The 20074-nt window shown below is 42.8% G+C and overlaps 1 protein-coding gene across 1 annotated transcript; it reads left to right on the top strand.

Moving 5' to 3' along the window:
* The first annotated feature begins 2466 nt into the window (after positions 1–2466).
* Positions 2467–17706, top strand: LOC119728336 (matrix metalloproteinase-16-like). The gene is made up of 8 exons (XM_038200539.1): positions 2467–3211; positions 6880–7148; positions 8233–8513; positions 10564–10722; positions 11524–11684; positions 12948–13122; positions 13533–13811; positions 15612–17706. Exons 1-8 carry the CDS (start codon positions 3017–3019, stop codon positions 15848–15850), a joined length of 1758 nt encoding a protein of 585 aa, XP_038056467.1. The 5' UTR covers positions 2467–3016; the 3' UTR covers positions 15851–17706.
* The last annotated feature ends 2368 nt before the right edge of the window (positions 17707–20074 follow it).

Here is a 20074-nt window from a genome sequence, read left to right as displayed (position 1 = left end):
TCTTTGCCTAGCGAGAAATCGGTTCCCAACCATAATGTCATCTTTTGACTCACAGCCGATTTCCGCTTCGCGTACATTTTCAGAGCAATATTTTTCTGTGCTTATTAAGCACTGTGTCCTCGTGCAAGACTCATGTTTAAGGTCGATAGTTTTATTTTATCCCTGTATTTCCAGGGGCCCTAGCACCGAAATCCCAATTGACCGTGATGCAGTATTAATCACAGAACCGCCGGGAGTGCTGGTAACATAGAAACATGGGTGAAGTACACAATCAATGATTCATGGCACAATTTATGAAGAGTGAGCACGCAAAGAAACATGGCTGCGGTTGATATGCTTGAAGCTTGGGCAGTGTCCGATTTACTTTGCTACGGCTTGAAATTACACACGAGTCTACGGTAGTGGCTGCAGCCACTTCCCAGAGCCGTGTAGGTGTTTTCGTTCCACAAAAGCCCGGAACCAATTCTGTATCACGGACACACAATCCACGGTAACCATGCTATAAATGGCTGTACAAATCCCTTAATCCAATTTCCGCCAAACCGGCTTAGCAAACGTTAGTAACCGTAATCCTGAGCTAATTGACAACGTGTCAACGCCTTCGCCAATCAACTACACGCGTACAAAAAATCAGGCAATGTCTATTGCATGCTCTGGGTATGTACCACATAACAATACAATAACTATAACTGTTCACACCTTCAATAAGAAACGGGCGCATTTAAGCTGCATGTCCAACTGGATTTGACTAAAGACAAACTGACCAATATTGTACAGTAATTTACATGCTCACAAATTTTAAAACAGTGAACGGTCAGTGTTATACAGAATCTGGTCGGTTTTAAAACCTTTCATAAATACCCACGACGGTTTACCCGCTCCTATTGGTCGAGAGCCCGTCACGTGGCCGGTTTTGAACGGTTGATAAAGACCGGCTGGCTGGTCTGAAACACGTTTCCAGTGTCACATGAATTTTTGACTCCTTTGAAATCCGGTGCCTTTTAGTTACCGTTTAGTGGTTGAATGTTCACAATGTACACGTATAGGCATGCGCGATACTACCAGTGAGTCAGTATTTCATATAATAGTCCCAAATTTACACTGCGCCGGCACAGCTGCGTTCTGCGCGACATCACACACATTTATTCCGTTAATCACACCCACAGATCTGAAACATCAGTTTACATGCAGTGTGCACTATTGGGAAATGGGCACGAGACTTTCGCAAAAAAATGACATCAGCAAAACAAAATGGCGCTAGCCTTCTTCAGCATGAGCTTAAAATGCAGAATTCGGAGCAGAAACTTGGGGTCTTCAGTACCTTTCTTGACTTTAAGAATAATTAACACTTCTAAAACTCAAACAAGGAGACATAAGCTAGCCTCGAAGGCCGAAGTTCGTAGGAAATGAATCACGACAGACCGGAACTTCAATGGAAGGCAGAAAGAAAACAATCAGAAACTATCTCAGTTTGGCAGGTGTACCAAATTACTAATTCTGACAGAGGCAACAGTGCCGCCAATCAACGGGCCTATTTACATCAACAAATTTACCGTACTCTAGAATATCAGAATTGTTCATTCGGAGAATGGATCACCAATTCAAATGGATAAAGTAAATTACAGATGTACTAAAAAGTTTATAAACAAGCTCGATCTGAATTATCTCAGAAGCTGCGGGCCAACGAATTCGTGTTCATGCATGAGTCACGTGATTGCGTCATGTAATTACTGGAAGGAGTAGTGTTTTGAGTAAAAAAAACAAAAAAAAATCAGGTTTTTGACCCCAGTGACCCCATGATGACCTCTGATCCCAGCTTGGTCATGTGATATGTTGGGGCTGGGCTACTGAAACCTTTGACCAAGTTTGGCTGAAATCGGTCAAAATATGTAGGAGTAATAGACAATGTCAACGTTTGTAACGGAGAGACATGATGATTTGTTGAGCTGCAATCCCGCAGCTAAAAAAGAATAGGGGTAAAGCATCTGATGTTTCGATCTCAGAAGTGTCTCCAGCTCTAGATTTGTAACGGTAACTGTCAGACACTTTAAACAAGTTGGTTAAAAAAACAGCAAAGTTAACTCAATATTATAATCAGTCATACACTTTATTGTTGGTATCAACAACAACCGGTTAATCACAACGACTGGACAGTGCGAAGAAAATCAAATCGTGTGCATCTGATAAGCGTGTTCCTGTATTGTATTACGCTAGAGGACAGAAAACAAAATGAGCACATAGGGGCCATTCATCCTCGAACGACGGTGCCTATAGTCCTCGAACGCAGGTTTGTCCACTAAGTCTACGGGAAAGGTTTAGGTCAGGGAACAAAGGAAAACACAAAGCCAATCCTCGGAAGCGTAGCAAAAAACGACTGTGTGGTCTTGCCGGTATGACGGAATGATCCACTGCATCCCCCTCCCCCACCCCCTCCCCTCAGGAACTTAGTTTCCGGAAGGACGGTGCGTCACAACAGGTACAGGACCCTGAGGGATAAGGTCGGGGCACGACGCAGCACTGGCCGGTCGAGGCCGGCCTAGGAACCACCGTCAAATGGACTGCCACTGTACGTAGGTACAAGTAAGTGACACCCTGGCCAATCGTGGTTTTTGATGCGTGGGCAGAAAGCCCCTTCCCCCTAAATTCTGATATTAAATAGAAAATCACCACATGATTAAAATACAAGTCGTGACCAAAATAAATTCCCTTGCTAGGATTCGTCATCTTCCTCCGCTCCTTTGAAACGCGGTCTCGGATTGGCTGGCCGGTAATCGCATCTTCCTGTGTGTTAGGATTATTCAGTATGACTGGGGTAGGTACGAGTCACAAGCTAACACCGTGCAGAGAGACGAGCCGCCCCCGTACCCCGTGCGCTGCATGCCCCCGCTAGCCTGAGCCAACACCCCGACCCACGGGTGATTTCCCCGATAATAAACTACTCATCTATAGAACTCCTTGGATAAAAGGACACACGGTTAAAGTAACGGCGGAGGCCTACTTTTTTTGGCTCTTTAAAATGGCGGAACTCGATTTTCGTCTGCTCTTGGTGCTCCTGCTGGGATGTACATTGTGCTTGTCCGTGACGGCGGACGTCGAGAGCGAGGAGACTGGACCGGCTAACCCGCAGGTAGCCGGCGGGGACGGAGGAAGTAAAGACGAAGGCGCCAATGACGATGACGTGACGGATCCCGGCGAGATCGAAGAGGCAAACGTAAGTCTTGAATGTTCAAACAAAATTACTGTTTGGGGGTGGGGGTGGGGAGGAGAGAGTCGCAGGATTCAGAACAAAGGTACGACCCTATAGAACAATAAAGTCATCAGCTTGTAAGTTATCCTCAGTTAGAAAATCGTTCGCAATTTAAGGGTGCAGTACTGCAAACCTGCAAATCGACTCCAATAGACCTCAGTGATACTGCGCGTAGTTCCGAAATGTATTTAAAAATACTCACAACTCTCCAAGGTGTTTGAGACACCCATTAAATTAAAGCTTACTTCGTATTCTTTAATTTTGTATTACTTTTGTTCGATTATCCGATGACTTTTAAGAGAAAAGTTCATCCAAAGATGACTACCCCGAAAAGTAGTCCTGTGGCCCATCGCCATTTTGAAAATGATGCCTGCGTTCTATTGCAAAATAGAGCAATTTTAGAGCCCAATTTCACGCGAATTTCACAAAAATACGAGCTCACACTCCTGTGCACGGCTTCCATTCATATATTTTTTTTGTTTACAAACCTTCGGGTTCATGGCTCACAAAAGTGAGCAAAGAATTTGAGGGCATACAAATTGTGATTAGGCCCGCGTAGGGAATTCTGGATCTATTTATACTGCGCGCCCTTAAAGGGTAGCTGCAAAATAATTCCATATGAGAAAAACAGTACGGCGTATAGAAAACTTGTGTTTGCTGACGAATTTTGAGTCAGTCTGAGATGGATAAGTATAGCTTACTAGCCTGACATTTCTTTGAAGGTGAGTACCCTCACCTCTGCTTAACTTTATCATTTTCAAACCGATTGGTTATAGAATTGAGCTACATGAAAAGTTAGGCAAGGTGCATCAAACGGTGTATACAAGAAACAGATTTTAAATTAACAGTATTACTTGACTTTAAGGCCGAATTCACTGCGTAAATTTAATATGTGCATTCCATTGAGGAACTATAGAGGGCAGTGTTTGGACTACTTACGAGTGCCAAGTAAGTTGTGTGTGATTGCAAGTTCCTTTATAATATTTGAACAAGGCATTAAAACGAATGATATCGGAGCTGTATTATATTAAAACAGATTTTTACAGTAAAATTAATGTAGAAAAGAAACATGGTTCCCAGGCCTCTTTTTACCATCTTGGGGGCGTACTTGGTACTACATGTATTCGGTTATTCGGTTTCGTGCGAGGTCGCTAAAAGTTGCGATAGACTCATGTCGATGTCGCAACTTCCCGGGTAGAAAAAATTACACACTAAGCTTGAATTAACACTGGCCATAACAGTTGAAATAAACCCGAATTGCATAACGGACATATTAAGAAAGAGGGACCAATTTTATAAATGTGTCATCATTCCTGAAACGGGGCGTTAACTTATTCAAATCCAGTTTCCGAATAGGCTTATGTGACATTTAAATCGTACATGGAACAAAAACAGAAATTTCAAATGGTTTCAGCGAGCCTGGGGTGGTACCACTAACTATATTGGGGTTGACTAAGTCTCAACAATGACGTCATTTCCCTTGAAAACTTTAAAAATAGCCTTGCCCTTTCACAGTTCAGGCACGTGCTCTTATTCTCGTTAAAGGTCATAGACGCACACACCACGTTGGCCTTTAGCTCAACTCTCCTTAGATGACCCGGAAGTACTTATTAGCCATTGCATAGCACGCGCTCCGGTCGCGGTGACCTACTACGTAATAGACGCGTCCGCTGACGTCATACACTTATGTATCATCCTACGGACAGTAGGACAGGCCTTTTTGTGGTTTGTTAATTGCAAGAGGCAATCTGCACATAAGAGAACACCACGGCTTACCATTTGCAAAAAGAGGGTGGGACAAAGGCATTGCAAAGTTGGTTTTGCTCATTTTTTATCATTCTTTTAGGGACCAGAAAAACAGCAATGGCGTAAACTATTTTCTCTGGATACGTTTGGGTTGACGATGAAGGAACAAATCCCGACATTTCCCCCAAAAGTGGGAAGATGATGGATGGTGCTCTTACGAGAGCTACATTATGGGTGCACGCCATAAATAGGTCAAAACCCATCCGCCAAGCTCATGAAGAAAAGTTATACCCTCAAAGTATTCTATATTAGAGAGTTCTGAGACCCATACAATTTAGGAATTGTAGAGATATATAATGGCATTGAACCTCTGGGCCGGACTTGGGGCTTCCAATTCTGAGCATTTTGGATGCTATTGGGCTCGAAAGTGGCGCTATTTTGCCATATTTTGGAGGGATCGTTTTTCGAGATGGCTGATTTTCCGCTTTGGGGAAAATAGGGGTCGTCTTCTTATGGTGAGAATTTCTCGAAAAGACAATGTCAACCCACCAAAAAAATTGAAAAGAAAATGAAAGATGACATGTCAATCATCATTTTTCTGTGCAGCTTGAATACCTGTGCGAGTTCTGAGTATTTTTAAACGAATTTTGAAGTATGGGCATTTAGCACTGGTGTCTATGGGAATTTTATTGCAGGGTTGCACCCTTATAGTGTACTCACAAAAAGGGAACAATGGTACCCCACAAGTCAGCCTTTGTAATACGGTACCCAATGCAGAAGGGAAATTCTAAAAAAGAGTACCCATAAACCCTATCTGCTAGGTTGTGTGTGTTTATGGTGAAAAATCGAGGACACACAATGTGAAGCGTCATCGAGTTATTGAGGGCAGGAGTCAAATCGAAGACGACCTCGATTGGAGACCATTTACAAAACCAATGGGAGCTGTTGCAAAAAGTTACAGTTTAAACAAAAGATCGATGTTTAGGAAAAAATAGAAAATCCTCGACACCATAAACAAACCTGTGTGTGTATGTGAGGGGGGGGGGTGGAATAACAGAACGTAATGAAAGGAAAATCAGAATATATAATTAAAGGAGACTCGTAAGTTAATTAGCAATTGGCACGGTGATAGTATAGAGCCGATCGTAAAAGATTTATTTTGTACGCGGGGAATTGTTTGGAATTGGCTGCTCAGACTGCACGCACAACATGCATGCATCATGAAAACATTTTGTCTCTTTTATCCTGTAATTTCAGTGGTAGTAAAGTCATTTGCTTAGTACAACATGAACGGTTACACAACATGAACGGTTACACAAATTGACGTCACACATACGCAGTCTCGCGCAAAAATTTCTGGAATTTGTATCCTTGTGGAGTCATTTCTTTGTTCTCGTGTACTAAAGTTTTCGAGTTTGAAAGTGTACTTTCAAAATGCTCCTATTTTAACCAGAATTAATTTCCGGGACTGAAATTCGGGCTTAATATCCCTTACAAAAAATACTTCAATTTGCGACACATCACCACCTTAGAAATTCCTAGTTTTGGGGTAAAATCCATATATCTATTTCGTGATAACCTTGTGGAGACGTATTCACCTATAGACTATTGTGCACATGTCTCCAGAGGGTACCGTGGACCAGATCATCTTTTTCTCAATGATTTCCATTAGTTTCATCACTTGGGGTGACGTATGTAAACGAGCTTATATTTCCTTAACATAAAGAGGAAATTACCTTACCCAACTAAATTTCAAAATGAAATAGCGAGATTCTCGCATTTCTGATATTGAGTTTAAAAAAAGCCATACAGTTAATGATATATTGCAAAAAAGGAGAATGTTTCTTGAATTATCTGTGGACTTCTCACTACAATCCCATTAACAGAAATACCTGAGCCAGTATGGATACTATGACGACGACGACAACAGGCCTACCCAGCGCTCGGGATCCAACGTGGAGCGGGCCATCGCGCTGCTGCAGTACAAGGCCCATATCCCCGTGACGGGGCGGCTGAACCGGGAGACGATCGCCATGATGCGCCAGCCTCGCTGCGGGAACAAGGACTTCAACGGCCCGTCGGACCGGCTCCGTAGGCGCAGGAGGCGGTACTCGTTGTCCGGCAACAGTTGGTCCAAGAAGGATCTCACTTACAAGTAAGTTGAAGATTTATTGTTTGCTTCCCCGGTCTTGTGTCGTTATTGTTGTACGGGGCGAGTAAAAAACAATGCAGGGCGCCACCAAGAGTTTGCCATGGAGAGTCCATTTTTCAAGTTTACGGTCGACAGAATATGATTCACTTGAATGAGTATATGAGTAGACAACTTGAGCTAATTTGATGTAAATTGGGGCATACATAATGTATATCGTTCTGCCGCATTACAACAAACACCACATTGATAAAAAGCACCGAAAAGGGCAAACTCCGTGGCACTGAAACTCTTGGTGGTGCACCTCATTGTGAATCGTCCGAACTAATAAGCTTTTTTTTTCAGTACAAGAATCATTCAAACCACCCATTTAGGCCTACTTTTCAAGTTAAGAAATTTTTAAACACAACCACCGTTTTAAAGTTCTGTCCAAGGATTACTAAAAAGTGGGTTTTTTTCAGCAAAACAATTCACAAAACAATTCATACACATCCTATGAAATTATGAAATTCGTTTTGCTGAAAGAACACTTTGTGATCCGTGGACAGAACTTTTTTATAAGAAAGTGGTTGTGTTAAAAATTCCATAACTTGAAAAGTACAGGAATGATTAGAATGATTCTTGTACTGAAAGAAAGCTTATTAATTGGGCTTTCATATCCTAAATTTTGATAGTGCTACATGCAGAACTTCATTCAAAAATTGGTCCTGTCATTTGGGTCTCGTTTTTTTTTTAATATAATATATATATATACTCACCCTGTATATCTGTGTTGTTGTGATTCCTTTTTAATTTGTTCTCCTCGTGCTTTCGAGTCTTACGACAAAAATAAGATTTCATTTGAATTGCTTGTTCCAAAGGAATACAAAGGTAATTCACTTTTGAAATAGACATCCTACGAAAAATGGATTAATACTTTTAAATTTTCGAATAATTTGTGGCCCACAATCATCCAGGCGTATTTGTGCATTGGAGGCACAAAAACAGCAATTTTGCTCAGAGGGGATGCAGACGCCAAACATCACCATTGCTTCCTTTCCGTACTCTCATTGTCATCTTGTTTTGGGGAATTGTTGTCTCGATCGCCCAGGTTCATCAACTACACTCCCGATCTGGGCCAGCGCACCACACGAGCCGAGATCGTCCGGGCGTTCAACCTGTGGAGCCGGGCGGCCAACATCAACTTCCGCGAGGTACGCCAGGGCCGGGCCGACATCGACCTGCGCTTCGCCTACGGCAGTCACGGGGACGGCTACGAGTTTGACGGCAGAGGGGGCGTCCTGGCCCATGCGTTCTTCCCCGGGCCGCAGGCCATCAGCGGTGACGCTCATTTCGACGAGATAGAACGCTTTACGTCTAATTCGAGAGATGGTAAGGGTCGTATGCAGAATTCGTGGCATAATCTTATAGGAGCATGCATTATTATGGATAATATACTGACAGGACAGCCTGGTTTGACCCGCAAGTCAGTCAGTCAGTCGGTCAGTCAGTCACTAATCAGTCGGTCGGATATCCACTTTATAGTCAGTAGACTTGATGGCAAGTCGTTAGATAGTCGTATTTTGTCCGTGAACTTCAGTCGAACTCCATCGGCTCGGCTGGTATAAGACTATATTACGTAATCGGCCGGGTAGCGACAAATCTAACGACTTGACGATATATTACGTTCTCGCACCGTTATTAATACATTCGTGCAGCGCAATACATATGCACTACATTTTTGCGGTGAGATCCAATCGCGCTCCACTATGCAAAGTTAATGAGGACTCATTCATTCCGTTACATGGGGAGTTCTTCTCAATACGTCGGGGACGCGTAATTTTTATTCCTAGGAGGGTTAGGGGCAATGTCATGAATAATTCATGTTTATCCATGAGAACGGACAATGACGTCAACAGCATTGTTGTTAGTTACTCAACTAGTTACAATACATTAAAGCATTTTGAAGAACGGTTGTCGTCGAGCTACCACACAGTAGCCTAGTGGATAGCGAGATGAGCTATGGATACAAAGATCCCTGGTTCGAATCGACGTACGTCGTCGCTGCTCATTTTCATCAGCTATTTTTCTTCTCCAAATTTATCACTGAGATAATTTTAAATTAAGGGGAAAATAGAACGAGAACCTAAGTCTTGCAATGATTCAAAGGAAAAACTGAATTATTCATGACATTGCCCCTAACCCTCCAAGGAAAAAAATTACGCGTCGGGGACATGTTTGCAGATCTGGCGACGTTTTAACATAAAAGGGCCGGGGGCGGAATCCGCCCCCCCCCCCTCAACTTTTCCGCGCTAGCTTTGAAAATAAAAAATTCGCGACCGGAGCTGTTATGACGTTTTAGCCTCGAGCCTTGCGCATCTTTTGATACCAAAAACATAAACATTTTCGTGAAAAACTGAATTTTCCCATATACGTCGTGTATAGAGCACAATTACCATTCATACATATGAATAATTGGTAAGCCATAATTCCAAAACCCTTTGACCTATAGTCACGAAATTTCTTGGGTATGTTTATGATGAGTTGCTCTATGCATGTACCGAGTTTCTCGTCACTCGATGGCCGAGATCTTGGGGGGGGGGGGGCGGAACCCTTTTAGGGTTAACGACCAATACACTCAGCTTGGTCAATTGTGTACAGATATAAAATGCATCATTGTCATACTTGATTTATTTGAGTCGTGTATGCTTTATAATGAATTTTGTAATGTTACACAACACTAAGTACAAACCCTCGAAGTAATGAGAATGATCTTCCGTGGCGGCCTAGAATACACTCTGTAATCTGAACCAATCAGAGTGCTCGTATAGAAATCGCTAGCGATTCAAAATACTCCCATATGTTGTGTACATAATTGAAAACGGTTCTCCAAGTCGGTAATTTTACCAGAAAATAGTCAGCATCATTTGGTCTAAGAACCAGACTACGCGCATTGCAGCCATATTTTGCGTGCGTGGAGCCAGTAACCGGTTACCGTAAGCAAAACAATTACCGACGCGACACCATGTTTTCTCCGTCAGAGGATATACACAGGCTAACCCTTTCGGTCTAGCATAAAATGGCCGGGAAAATTGCCCAGACAATACGCGGTGTCTCGATAGGGCACTATTCTCCAGCGCATGGAGCAAAATTTAAGTTGCCATGTGTATTGTGTCGTCTGTAAAACAAACGTTTTACTTCCAGGCCCACGTTCTTCGTTTTAAGTATTTAAAGTTTCAATCGTTTAGCTAGTCCGATATTCTGTTTTACACGAATTACCTGCGAGTAATATACTCCTATCGGCACCAGCAAGCCTTACATTTTTGGCGAGTTTTTGTTTTGTTCGACACAGTACTGGGACGATTCTTACCAAACCAGAGTAGGCCTAGATGTAGTATAATGGGTCCACAACATGCTTAGACTTTTTTCCCATATACTATAGGTACCAACCTGTTTATGGTGGCTGCCCACGAGTTGGGCCACAGCCTGGGACTGGGCCACTCGGACGTGGAAAACTCCATGATGGCGCCAATCTACCAGGGCTACAGGCACGGAATCCAACTCCATAGAGACGACATCATGGCCATACAGAGACTCTACGGTAAGACACGGGGCTAGCTGTCATAGCCGAAACCTTATAGGCTGGAACTGTGGGGTAGGCGGTAGTGCACTGCCATATTACGCAGTTTTCGAGCCAACTATAGGGTTCAATCAAGCCTACATACGTCAACGACTCATAGTCACACAACTACACTGGTTGCACTTCCCACCCTTTCTATCCTTTCGACGGCTGAAATGGAATGGACGGGACGGGAACCAGGTAAATTTCGCACTGTTACTCAGGCCTCATAGCGCCCTCTTTGCCGAAACGCTGCAGCCTTTGTGGCATGGCGAATGTGCGTCATGCCGTTTCGACAACTTAATCCCGTTGGACACAATCTACGGTGCAAGAAACTAGCATAGTTACATATATACTAGTATTGTCGCAAGTGTCTGGGACCCTTTTCCTAACTTATATGCTTCCCTCTATTGTCACTAAATCACCAATTCGTATAGTACTTCTTGACCGGAGCTTATTAATGCTATGATTCCCATAGCAGCAATGAGTGACCAGAAATTATAAGACCGTAGTGGTCAGATAAGTAGTGGCCATCGCTTTCAGTCTCTTTCTTTATACACATCAGACACGTGAGCTGAAGATTTTTATATGATCTTCTAGTTCCAGTCTACAGCTTTTAAGCAAAGCAAAACCATAATAATTAATATATTTGATGGTTGTGTAATCTTTAATTAGAATGTGCCTTATTTAGGAAGTGTTTTGGGTATACGACAATAGACAGAGAACGACGTTTGAATACTGTAAGGGTATATTAAATGTTGTTTCTTTGAATATCTATCAAAGGTCGAAGAAGAGGAGCCCCTCCAACGACTCCAACTAGGCCGCCCAGCGGGCCCGTTGTGCCTCAACCCCCGAACAGGCCAAGCGTACCGACCACCCCTACATGTAACATTCGGGTGAGCGCGCTGTTGAGCACATCGGCGAATGACTTGCTCGCCTTCAGTGTAAGTTTCATCGGTTATTTATTCTCGTCTCTTATCTGCTGCAAAAGCTGAATGTATTCACTGAAATAAGCACATGAGTTCACCATCTGTAAATTACGAGTCAAGCAAGAAATGAAACAAGTGAATTGTACGTAAATAAGAAGTCCATCATTAAGGTCAAACCATATAAATTTTAGTCTGGAGCTGCCCAGAAGACGTGAAAGCCACGGCATACCTATCTTTGGTATGGTGCGTCCGCACATGGAGTAAGCTGTGACATTGTGTGTATTTGCCTGCAATCAGGGACACCCTGTTGTCGCTCTTTTGTTTGTATACTCTAACTTTTTAGGAAGACCTCCCATATGTTTTGTACACAAATCCAAATTGGGGACCTCTCCGGAATCGGGGACCCTATAATCCTCTATTGTGCAGCGTCCCCTATTGAATGCAGAAACAAACTCACCGAGTGTAACGCCAAAACACTGGACAGTGTCCAAAGACAGGCAGCAAGATTCTGCACAGAGAATTACAGTAGGGAAGAGGGAACAGTCACTGGCATCCTGGAGCACCTCAAGTGGGGAGACCTGGAAGAACGCAGGAAGATACAAAGACTATCAATACTGTACAAAATCTAACACGAACTGGTTGTCATCTCACGAGCAGAGCACCTCACCTTAAACACAAGAAATACCAGGGGCCATCAACAAAAATTCTACAAACCACATGCAACCAGGGAAGCCTACAAGAACTCTTTCTTCCCCGGCCGAAAAACATTACATAATGGCACAAGTTGCAAGCCAACGTCGTCAACTCCATGACACTACTTGCATTCAAGGATATCCAAGCATCATGGACAAGTAGGCAATTTCCTAAGGTCATCTCCACATCCACACCATGCGAGTCATAACGTCAAAAGTTGGTGTGATATTCTTGATACGTCACCAGACCAGATAAAAACAAGTCAAGCTTAAAAAGCAAGCCAGGTTACAGTGAGTAATTGTAACAGGGATGAACAATCACTTCATTTAAGACTTGTGATTGACGTTCAACTTATTTGTGACAACTTGTGGTGACATATTAAATGACTTATAATTGACTTGTTATACTTGTGATGACTCGATCCCAATACTGTCATTACTTGGCGAATAGGCCCGTTCTTAGACAGGACAATTCAGGCGAAGCGACCCGCAGGTACTTCATTGACTCTCGAAACAGGCCTGACAGCGCCCTCTATAGTTCCAGCGGGGAGTCTACTTATTAAAAGCCTTTCTTTTTTTCTCTCAGAACAATCAGTATTGGCGCATCGCCTACGACGGGCAGTCCTACTCGGTGGCCCGGGGCTACCCACAACAGTTCAGCAATCGATTCAAGGCGTTTTCGGGCGGGAGCCGGAGGACGCCACTGACGGCGGTAGACGCCGCCTACAAGCGAACGGATGGGAGTCTTAGGTTCTTTAAAGGTGATTCAGTGCTCATTGACTAAAAGAAAAAAAAAGAAGAAAAAAAAGGTAACATTAGTCACGAGCCAATGTGGCCCATCAGGCCAGCGTTTATCTCCAATTTCAGTAGCATGAAGCGACTGACAATCCATGTGTATTTCAATCCCCACCCCCCCCCCCCCCCCATGGTTGGGATGCTAGTCCATCGCAGGTTACCCGCCAGCTAATGCCGGTACCCATTTATACTCCGGGCGGAGTTGGGATAAAGTGGCTTGCCCAAGGACACAGGATATGGCCAGCAGCTGGATTCGAACCCCTGATTCTCTGATCATGAGTCACGAACCCTAACCACTCGGCCACGCTCCCCTCTCGTCTTCAAAGCACCATAATAAAATTAGCATCATTTCTTTTTCTTTTTTAAATCATTGCAGGGACTGAATTTTTCGATTTCAGCGCGGGCGGGAGTCTCCTCCAGCAGGGCAACATCATCAGTCTCTTCCGTCGACGCCAGCGGCAGAGGGCGCCGTCCTCCATCGACGCCGCGGTGTTGGTCCCCAATGCCAACAACATGGTCTACCTGTTCAAGGGCACGCAGTACTGGCGGCTCAACGACGAGGATAGCCGGGTCGACCCGGGCTATCCGCAGCCGCTCACAAAGTGGTCCCCGGAGCTCGCCACCGGTCGGATCGACGGTGCCTTCTTCGCGACTGGTGCGTATAGTAGCCTGAGTATCGCCCGTTATCCCCATGGAGCCAAGTCTCCTGTATAACGTCTGACATGTCTAAACATGCAGATATATGCAAGCCGCGCGCCAGCCAATCGGAGTCGACTTTACAAAAATCGTGACGTCATTTCATTCCCGAACAGGACTAAAACTGTGATTGGTCAATTCGAATGCAGTGTTTTGTAATACAACAACAGCCGCGCGCGTGGCGCGTAACATAATTCAGAGAGCGTGACCATAGCCTTTGTTGCTGTCGGTGTTTTTTTATCCATGTTTAGACGCGACATAGGGTGAATGACCGAAGACCCGATATAGAAAGCGCCCGCTGATTGGTCAAAATCTAGAGGTCAAGATGCGGTTGTCTTGCATAATTAATCCGTGAATCTGTTCAAACTAGACTACGTACAGTGGGGCAGATAAGAGAAATATTTGGGGGAAATGTGCATACAAGCAATTTTCAAAATTGTCAAAATGGCTGCCATTGCAGCCATTCTACCTATATTTATTTTCAAAGGATAAAACTGCGATAGCCCTATAGCCAAGTATCTTTTTCATGACATACTCTGATTGTGTGCCAAGTGCCATGCTTGTATCATCAAAGGCACAATCCCATCACCTCTCTGCCGTACTACTAAGATCCTTCTCTCATTATAGACTGAAGATTCGTCATAATAATGTGGGCAAATTTATCCCACTCCAGTAAAAAAGTACACGATCTAGAAATAAGATCAGAATGAAAGTCATTTAGTCGAAAGGACCGACTTTTTCACTCCAATTTTCACTGAAGGGCTTTAAAGGGTTTTCATTCAAAAATTAACGTGATTTCCATTCTGAATCGTCTGGTACCCTAAGTTTACAAGTTGCAAGTCGCATCCCGACCGCGGATACTTTGTTCTCCAGCCGTCAAGTATAGTCACTGACCATTATCCGGTTCGTTAGTGTGACGTCACCTCCAACACTTTCTGCACGATTGGAACCGGAAGTTAACGCAGCTCGAGCGTTTGCAGCCAATGGGCGCTAGTAATCAGTGGTGTGCGCGCGTGTATGACATTTTTACTAACGAACCGGATAACGCGCATAGGTCCTTGTCATCAATGAATAAATAAATATCTCAAACCCACGAATAAAAAGAAATGTGTCATCGATTGTTTTATTCAAAAGTAGGCCTCATCGAAAAACGATAGAACAAAGACCATTTCCTCTTGATTGACAGACAGGAAAGATCTGTAAATCAATGACGTTGAAGATTGGTGATGACAATATCACCCACGAACCCGTTGGTACAACGTAGCTAGGCCAACTCCTAAAATCTCCCACCGAAAAACTAGTGCGCATGCGTGACTTCTGCAGGCAATAATTACTGTTCATTTTCAGTCCCACACATACTACACAAAACGAAAGAGATGACCAGTGAAGTTGCACGCAAAAGTCACTCTTGCTGTCAATCTTGCTTTCACATTACTGGAAGAAATTTGAGAGTTTGCTTCGGAACAGTTGTTTTTGAATGCGCGCTGCCGTTAGGCCAAACAGGTGCGCGCGCTGTACACAACCAGTACGAATTGGCCTGTTCCGACGGGTTCGGGGGTGATGGTTGGTCATGATTGCGACCTCTCGCGGCGGCGGGTTACCGCGTATCAAACCGTAACATTGCAGCATCTAGTCCCTAGACTATAAACAATGACGAAAGATGGAGAAGTTTGGTAATGAGCAACATGCACGCGGTCACATTTTAGACAGTTTTCTGATTTCAAAAGCTTACCATTTTGCTTCCTCTCCATTCTTTCAGACTCGGTATTCTTCATATCCGGGAACAACTACCGACGCTTCATGTGGGACGGCTACAGCCTGGAGCCCGGCTCTTTCCAATTCGACAGGAAGTTCTTTGGATGCGGCCGATTACAAGACGGCAGCATCTACAATTCAGCCGGCAACGGGCAAGCATCGAGTAGGACCATTCGTAATTGGGCACTGGTGCCCGGCATGTTGGCAGTCTCAATAGCAGCGCGTCACCTGATACTTCATTAAATGAAATGATATTCTCTTTTATTTCACCAACAAGGGATTTGCTTTTATCGATATAAGTGGCCATTTAAAAAAAAAAATTTAGGGGGGGGGGAACTGTTTTCAACGACTCCGTGCGTGAACAAAAGAGGGCGTATGATAACAAGTAGAGCGTGTACAGTACCCTTCGCTGGTTCACGCTCGCCATTCACCGCTTATGTGATCTGTCACACCAGCGTGCGCTAAGCAGTATGGTGTCTGCTAGTGCTTACAAGTTGGCACTATTATTTTCACCGAGATTTACTTATGCATACCGCTTATTACTGAACAGTTTGTTTTCATTCTTATTACTCACATTTTGAAAACAGTCTCACTTTGTAGAAAATGAGAATGGGCATCATACCAACTGAACTCAAGCTGCCAATATTATTAGTGGCTGAGTAAATTTTGATATTTATTTCAATAAAGTTTGGTCGTTATCGATTAAAAAAAAAGAAACAGGGACCGGGAAATGGGAGACATTCTGAGACGTTTTCTGGAAGAATACGTAGGCTACACGTGGGCCTACACGTGCACCGGCTACAAAAATCTATGAGCATGCGCACGACTGCTTAGCAACCAAGGAACTTAGCCCCATGTCGGCTGATGCCGCATGTGTCTCCATTTTGGGCCAAAAAGTTTGTTCGTCTATTATATTGCTGTTGTAAAATGTTCATCTGCTATAGAATGCCTGATTGTGCTGGATCACATTAAATGTATAATTACGAACTTTGGCAAAGTATTTGTACTTTATAGCTATTAAGACAAAGTAGCTGAAATTCTTAAGCTAAAGAGATTATACAATTACTATACAATAATGACTACGGCCTTTGTAATAGCGACTCATTGACTGAATGTTAGAGACATCAGATTGTAATTGTAGTACAAAACTGCAATTGTAGACATAGCGCCGGTGACCGCTGGAGGGCGCAAAGTTTGTGTAATGATATACAAAACAACATTCTCATCTTTTCTAACAATTCGTAATGATAATTGGATTTGATCAAGCTCAATACTGCAACAAAATGAACATGGCTTTTACATAATAAAAAGAAATGCATACCTTTTGATAAGTATTAACGATTTTGTAAAATGTCCATAAAAAACAAGGGGATACGAACAAAACCCGTGAACAACACTTTGCATAATCGGAACTTAATGATGATCCCCGTGCAGTCTCGAGTTTCGCCCGAAAAAATATATTTGTGTTATTTTGTCAATTGCTATTTTCCCAGTAGTAACAAAGTTTTTCCCTTTTGAATGACACATCGAATGAGAAAATCCACCGATGTTTAGTAACTGAATTATTTTCCTTTTATAAAACTTCGTTGCGATAATTCGGCTCTCGCAGAGTGGGTTATTGTGCGGAAAATGAAAGCCTTTTTCCGAGGGTTGCAGAAAAAAAAATTACAAATTGAAATTCGCCACAGGAGGAAAAAGATCTATCATTTTGAAAAGCACGGGCCACGCATAACGAAAAGTTAATTTTTGTTTGTAAATATACTTTTTAAATAGCAAAAAAGGACATTCATTTACCTATTGGAATTGACATGGTTTTCAAGGTTATATATATATTTAAATAATTATAATATACTGTACAGCTATATTACGACCGATGTTACCATGTAATCAAGTTGTGCATGTATGACCCTTATTTTCGCGCATTACAATTTTGCATCTTTCGGTCAGTAAAAATATATTTCTTGTTCATCTGATTTTCTTCCTGTATAAGACGTATAAGACGATTGCTCTTCCTGTCTGTCATCCATTGCTTGGATTAATACTTTGTTATGTTTGCTGTTTTTCACGAATCAATTAAAATATTGTAAACAAACTGACAATTAGTTTGAACATCGTTTCCAATTTATTTCACGTTTTCATCATGATGTCGCATCAAAGGCTTGTTTTCAATGCGTTTAAGGAAAACTCACTTTCATTCACATACCATTCAATGGACCTTATTCACGAGTTGGCAATTTTTGTCGAGTTGCCTGAATGTATTTCATTAATTGTTAACTGTTGAATTGGATGGCGCCAGACTATTCATGCAGGCACAATGCAGCCATATTTTACTGTCATTTTTTTTTAAAACATGGCTTTAAACATATTAGGGAATGTTTTAATTACAAATTATAGATTATTTATTGAGGCAGACTGGAATTGATTATTACTTTAGTTGCTTTCATTTCTCTTCGCAACTTTCAAATTTTTTTTAGATTTTACCTAACTTTCAATTCAATATGGCCGACTCGTGAATAAGGCCCATTACAAAAGGAACGTGGAAGGTGATTCACTTGATTTGTACTGTTAGTGTTGTAGTACTCGTACTCGGTACTCGTACTCGAGTACTACTCGACTACTTTTTTTGGAGTACTCATACTCGTACTCGTACTCGAATGTCAAAGTACTCGTACTCGAAATGACGGTACTCGCACTCGGGCAGCAAAGTACTCGTACTCGACATGTCGAAATTGTACTCGATCATTAAAGTACTCGTACTCGAATATAGCAGTACTCGGGGGAAAAAATGTTATAGCTTCACTTACCATGGCCTTATTTTATCGATTCTTTCAGTTTGAAATGGTTGATTGGCTTGTTGAGAAATCGAGATTTCCTGATTTTCTTCTGTGCAAGTCCAGACAAACACATTTAACAGCTAGCCGTGAGTGGGTCTGTATATATATGGGCCTAGGCCAATTACGCACAATAAACCAATTGCCTTATGGCCGTATTCGGAAATGCGATTACTCGTACTCGTACTCGGAAGTACAAGTACTCGTACTCGGAGACCCGTTCTTGTACTCGGAGGTACTCGTACTCGTACTCGTACTCGGCAACCTAGTACTCGGCAGTACTCCGTACTCGGAAAAAAGGACTCGACTACAACACTGTGTACTGTACATTACCGGCTTCCAGATGCAAGGACCTCATACTGATCCAGAGCCCCTCAAGTCTTGGGAGTAACATTAGAAAGCTGAAGACGGAAGCCAAATGCAACCGGGCACGGAGCATCATAATGCCGTTTGTGTCGGCCAAAAAATATATTCGTTTCCAAAAGTCGTTTTACAGCCAACATGAATAGCGCCACTGGGGGGGGGGATGGTTTGCCCACGGACCAATGGTCCGTGGGTTGCCTCAATCACGGAATCGCTTCCGCAAAATCCTGTAAGGTAGACCAGTACAATAAACTATCATAGACCCCAATGATAAATGCCCCACTTCAGAAACGCAGGATAAATACTCACAACTATCTAAAGTGTTCAAAACACACATCATCTTTCATTTTCTGTTCAATATTTTGAGGGTAATAAATCCGATGACTTTTGGGAGAAATTTCCATCCGAAGATGATCGTGCCCCTTAACATAGTCCTGAAGCCAAACGCCATTTGGAAAAACGATGCCTACGTTCCATCCATTGCAAAATACAGCGCTTTTAGGGCCCAATTTCATCCAAATTTCTTTTATTATTACAAACCCTCAAGTTCATGGCTCACAAAATGCTCTAATACCGAAGAATTTGAGGGCATGCAAGTCGTGATTTCATTTTGCCGGCATATTTACTGTTCTGCACCCGTATGTCTGATCCTTGCTGCGTGCCATTATGCTATAACGTTATCTCTATGATATAACGTTATCTCTATGAAAACGCCCGTAAAATTATGATTAGCTCTTGCGACTCTATAGGCACCATCTTATTTGCTAATGCCATATGCATCTCTATAATTTATGTACCCCATATGACAGTATATTTCTCGTATATGTATTCCAGGCACTTTTTGCTATTTCTACAGTATGCATAAAGTTATTATTGTTATTGACAGTCCCCACGCTGAAGCGCCCTCTTGTGATTGGTTCTGATTTTACCACCTCGCGCTCACCCTAAACGCCTTTACTCGGCCAATAAAACGGTACGTCAGAAAACGGCTGTTGTTTTCAGCACTAGGATTACTCATTTCTTCCATGAATAATTGTATCAAACGGTCATGGACCACCTGTGACAATGACTCACTCCAAAATCACACCAAAAGTCCCAAGGGGTCCATTTTATGTCCCTGCAAGTTGCAGCAGGAAGCAACATTATCCGAAGGTTATGATCCCCAAAAGTCATTTCGTCACTGACGTCGTTATTTAACGCAGCTGCAAACAGTGTTGTAATCGAGTACATTTCCATGAGTACGAGTACGAGTACTTTAATTGTCATGACTGCC

This window comes from Patiria miniata, unplaced genomic scaffold (assembly GCF_015706575.1).
Source record: "Patiria miniata isolate m_02_andy unplaced genomic scaffold, ASM1570657v1 HiC_scaffold_1, whole genome shotgun sequence".
Classification (NCBI taxonomy): Eukaryota; Metazoa; Echinodermata; class Asteroidea; order Valvatida; family Asterinidae; genus Patiria; species Patiria miniata.
Note: the sequence above shows the minus strand (reverse complement) of the source record. Positions and strands in the feature narration are given on the sequence as shown.

What these genes read in the sequence shown, in the direction of transcription:
- LOC119728336 (XM_038200539.1), top strand. Translation starts at nt 3,017, where the DNA reads ATGGCGGAACTCGATTTTCGTCTGCTCTTGGTGCTCCTGCTGGGATGT. An exon ending in GGCCATACAGAGACTCTACG is followed by an intron (nt 10,723 to 11,523) that starts GTAAGACACGGG and finishes TATCTATCAAAG; the next exon opens with GTCGAAGAAGAGGAGCCCCT. An exon ending in ATGACTTGCTCGCCTTCAGT is followed by an intron (nt 11,685 to 12,947) that starts GTAAGTTTCATC and finishes TTTTTCTCTCAG; the next exon opens with AACAATCAGTATTGGCGCAT.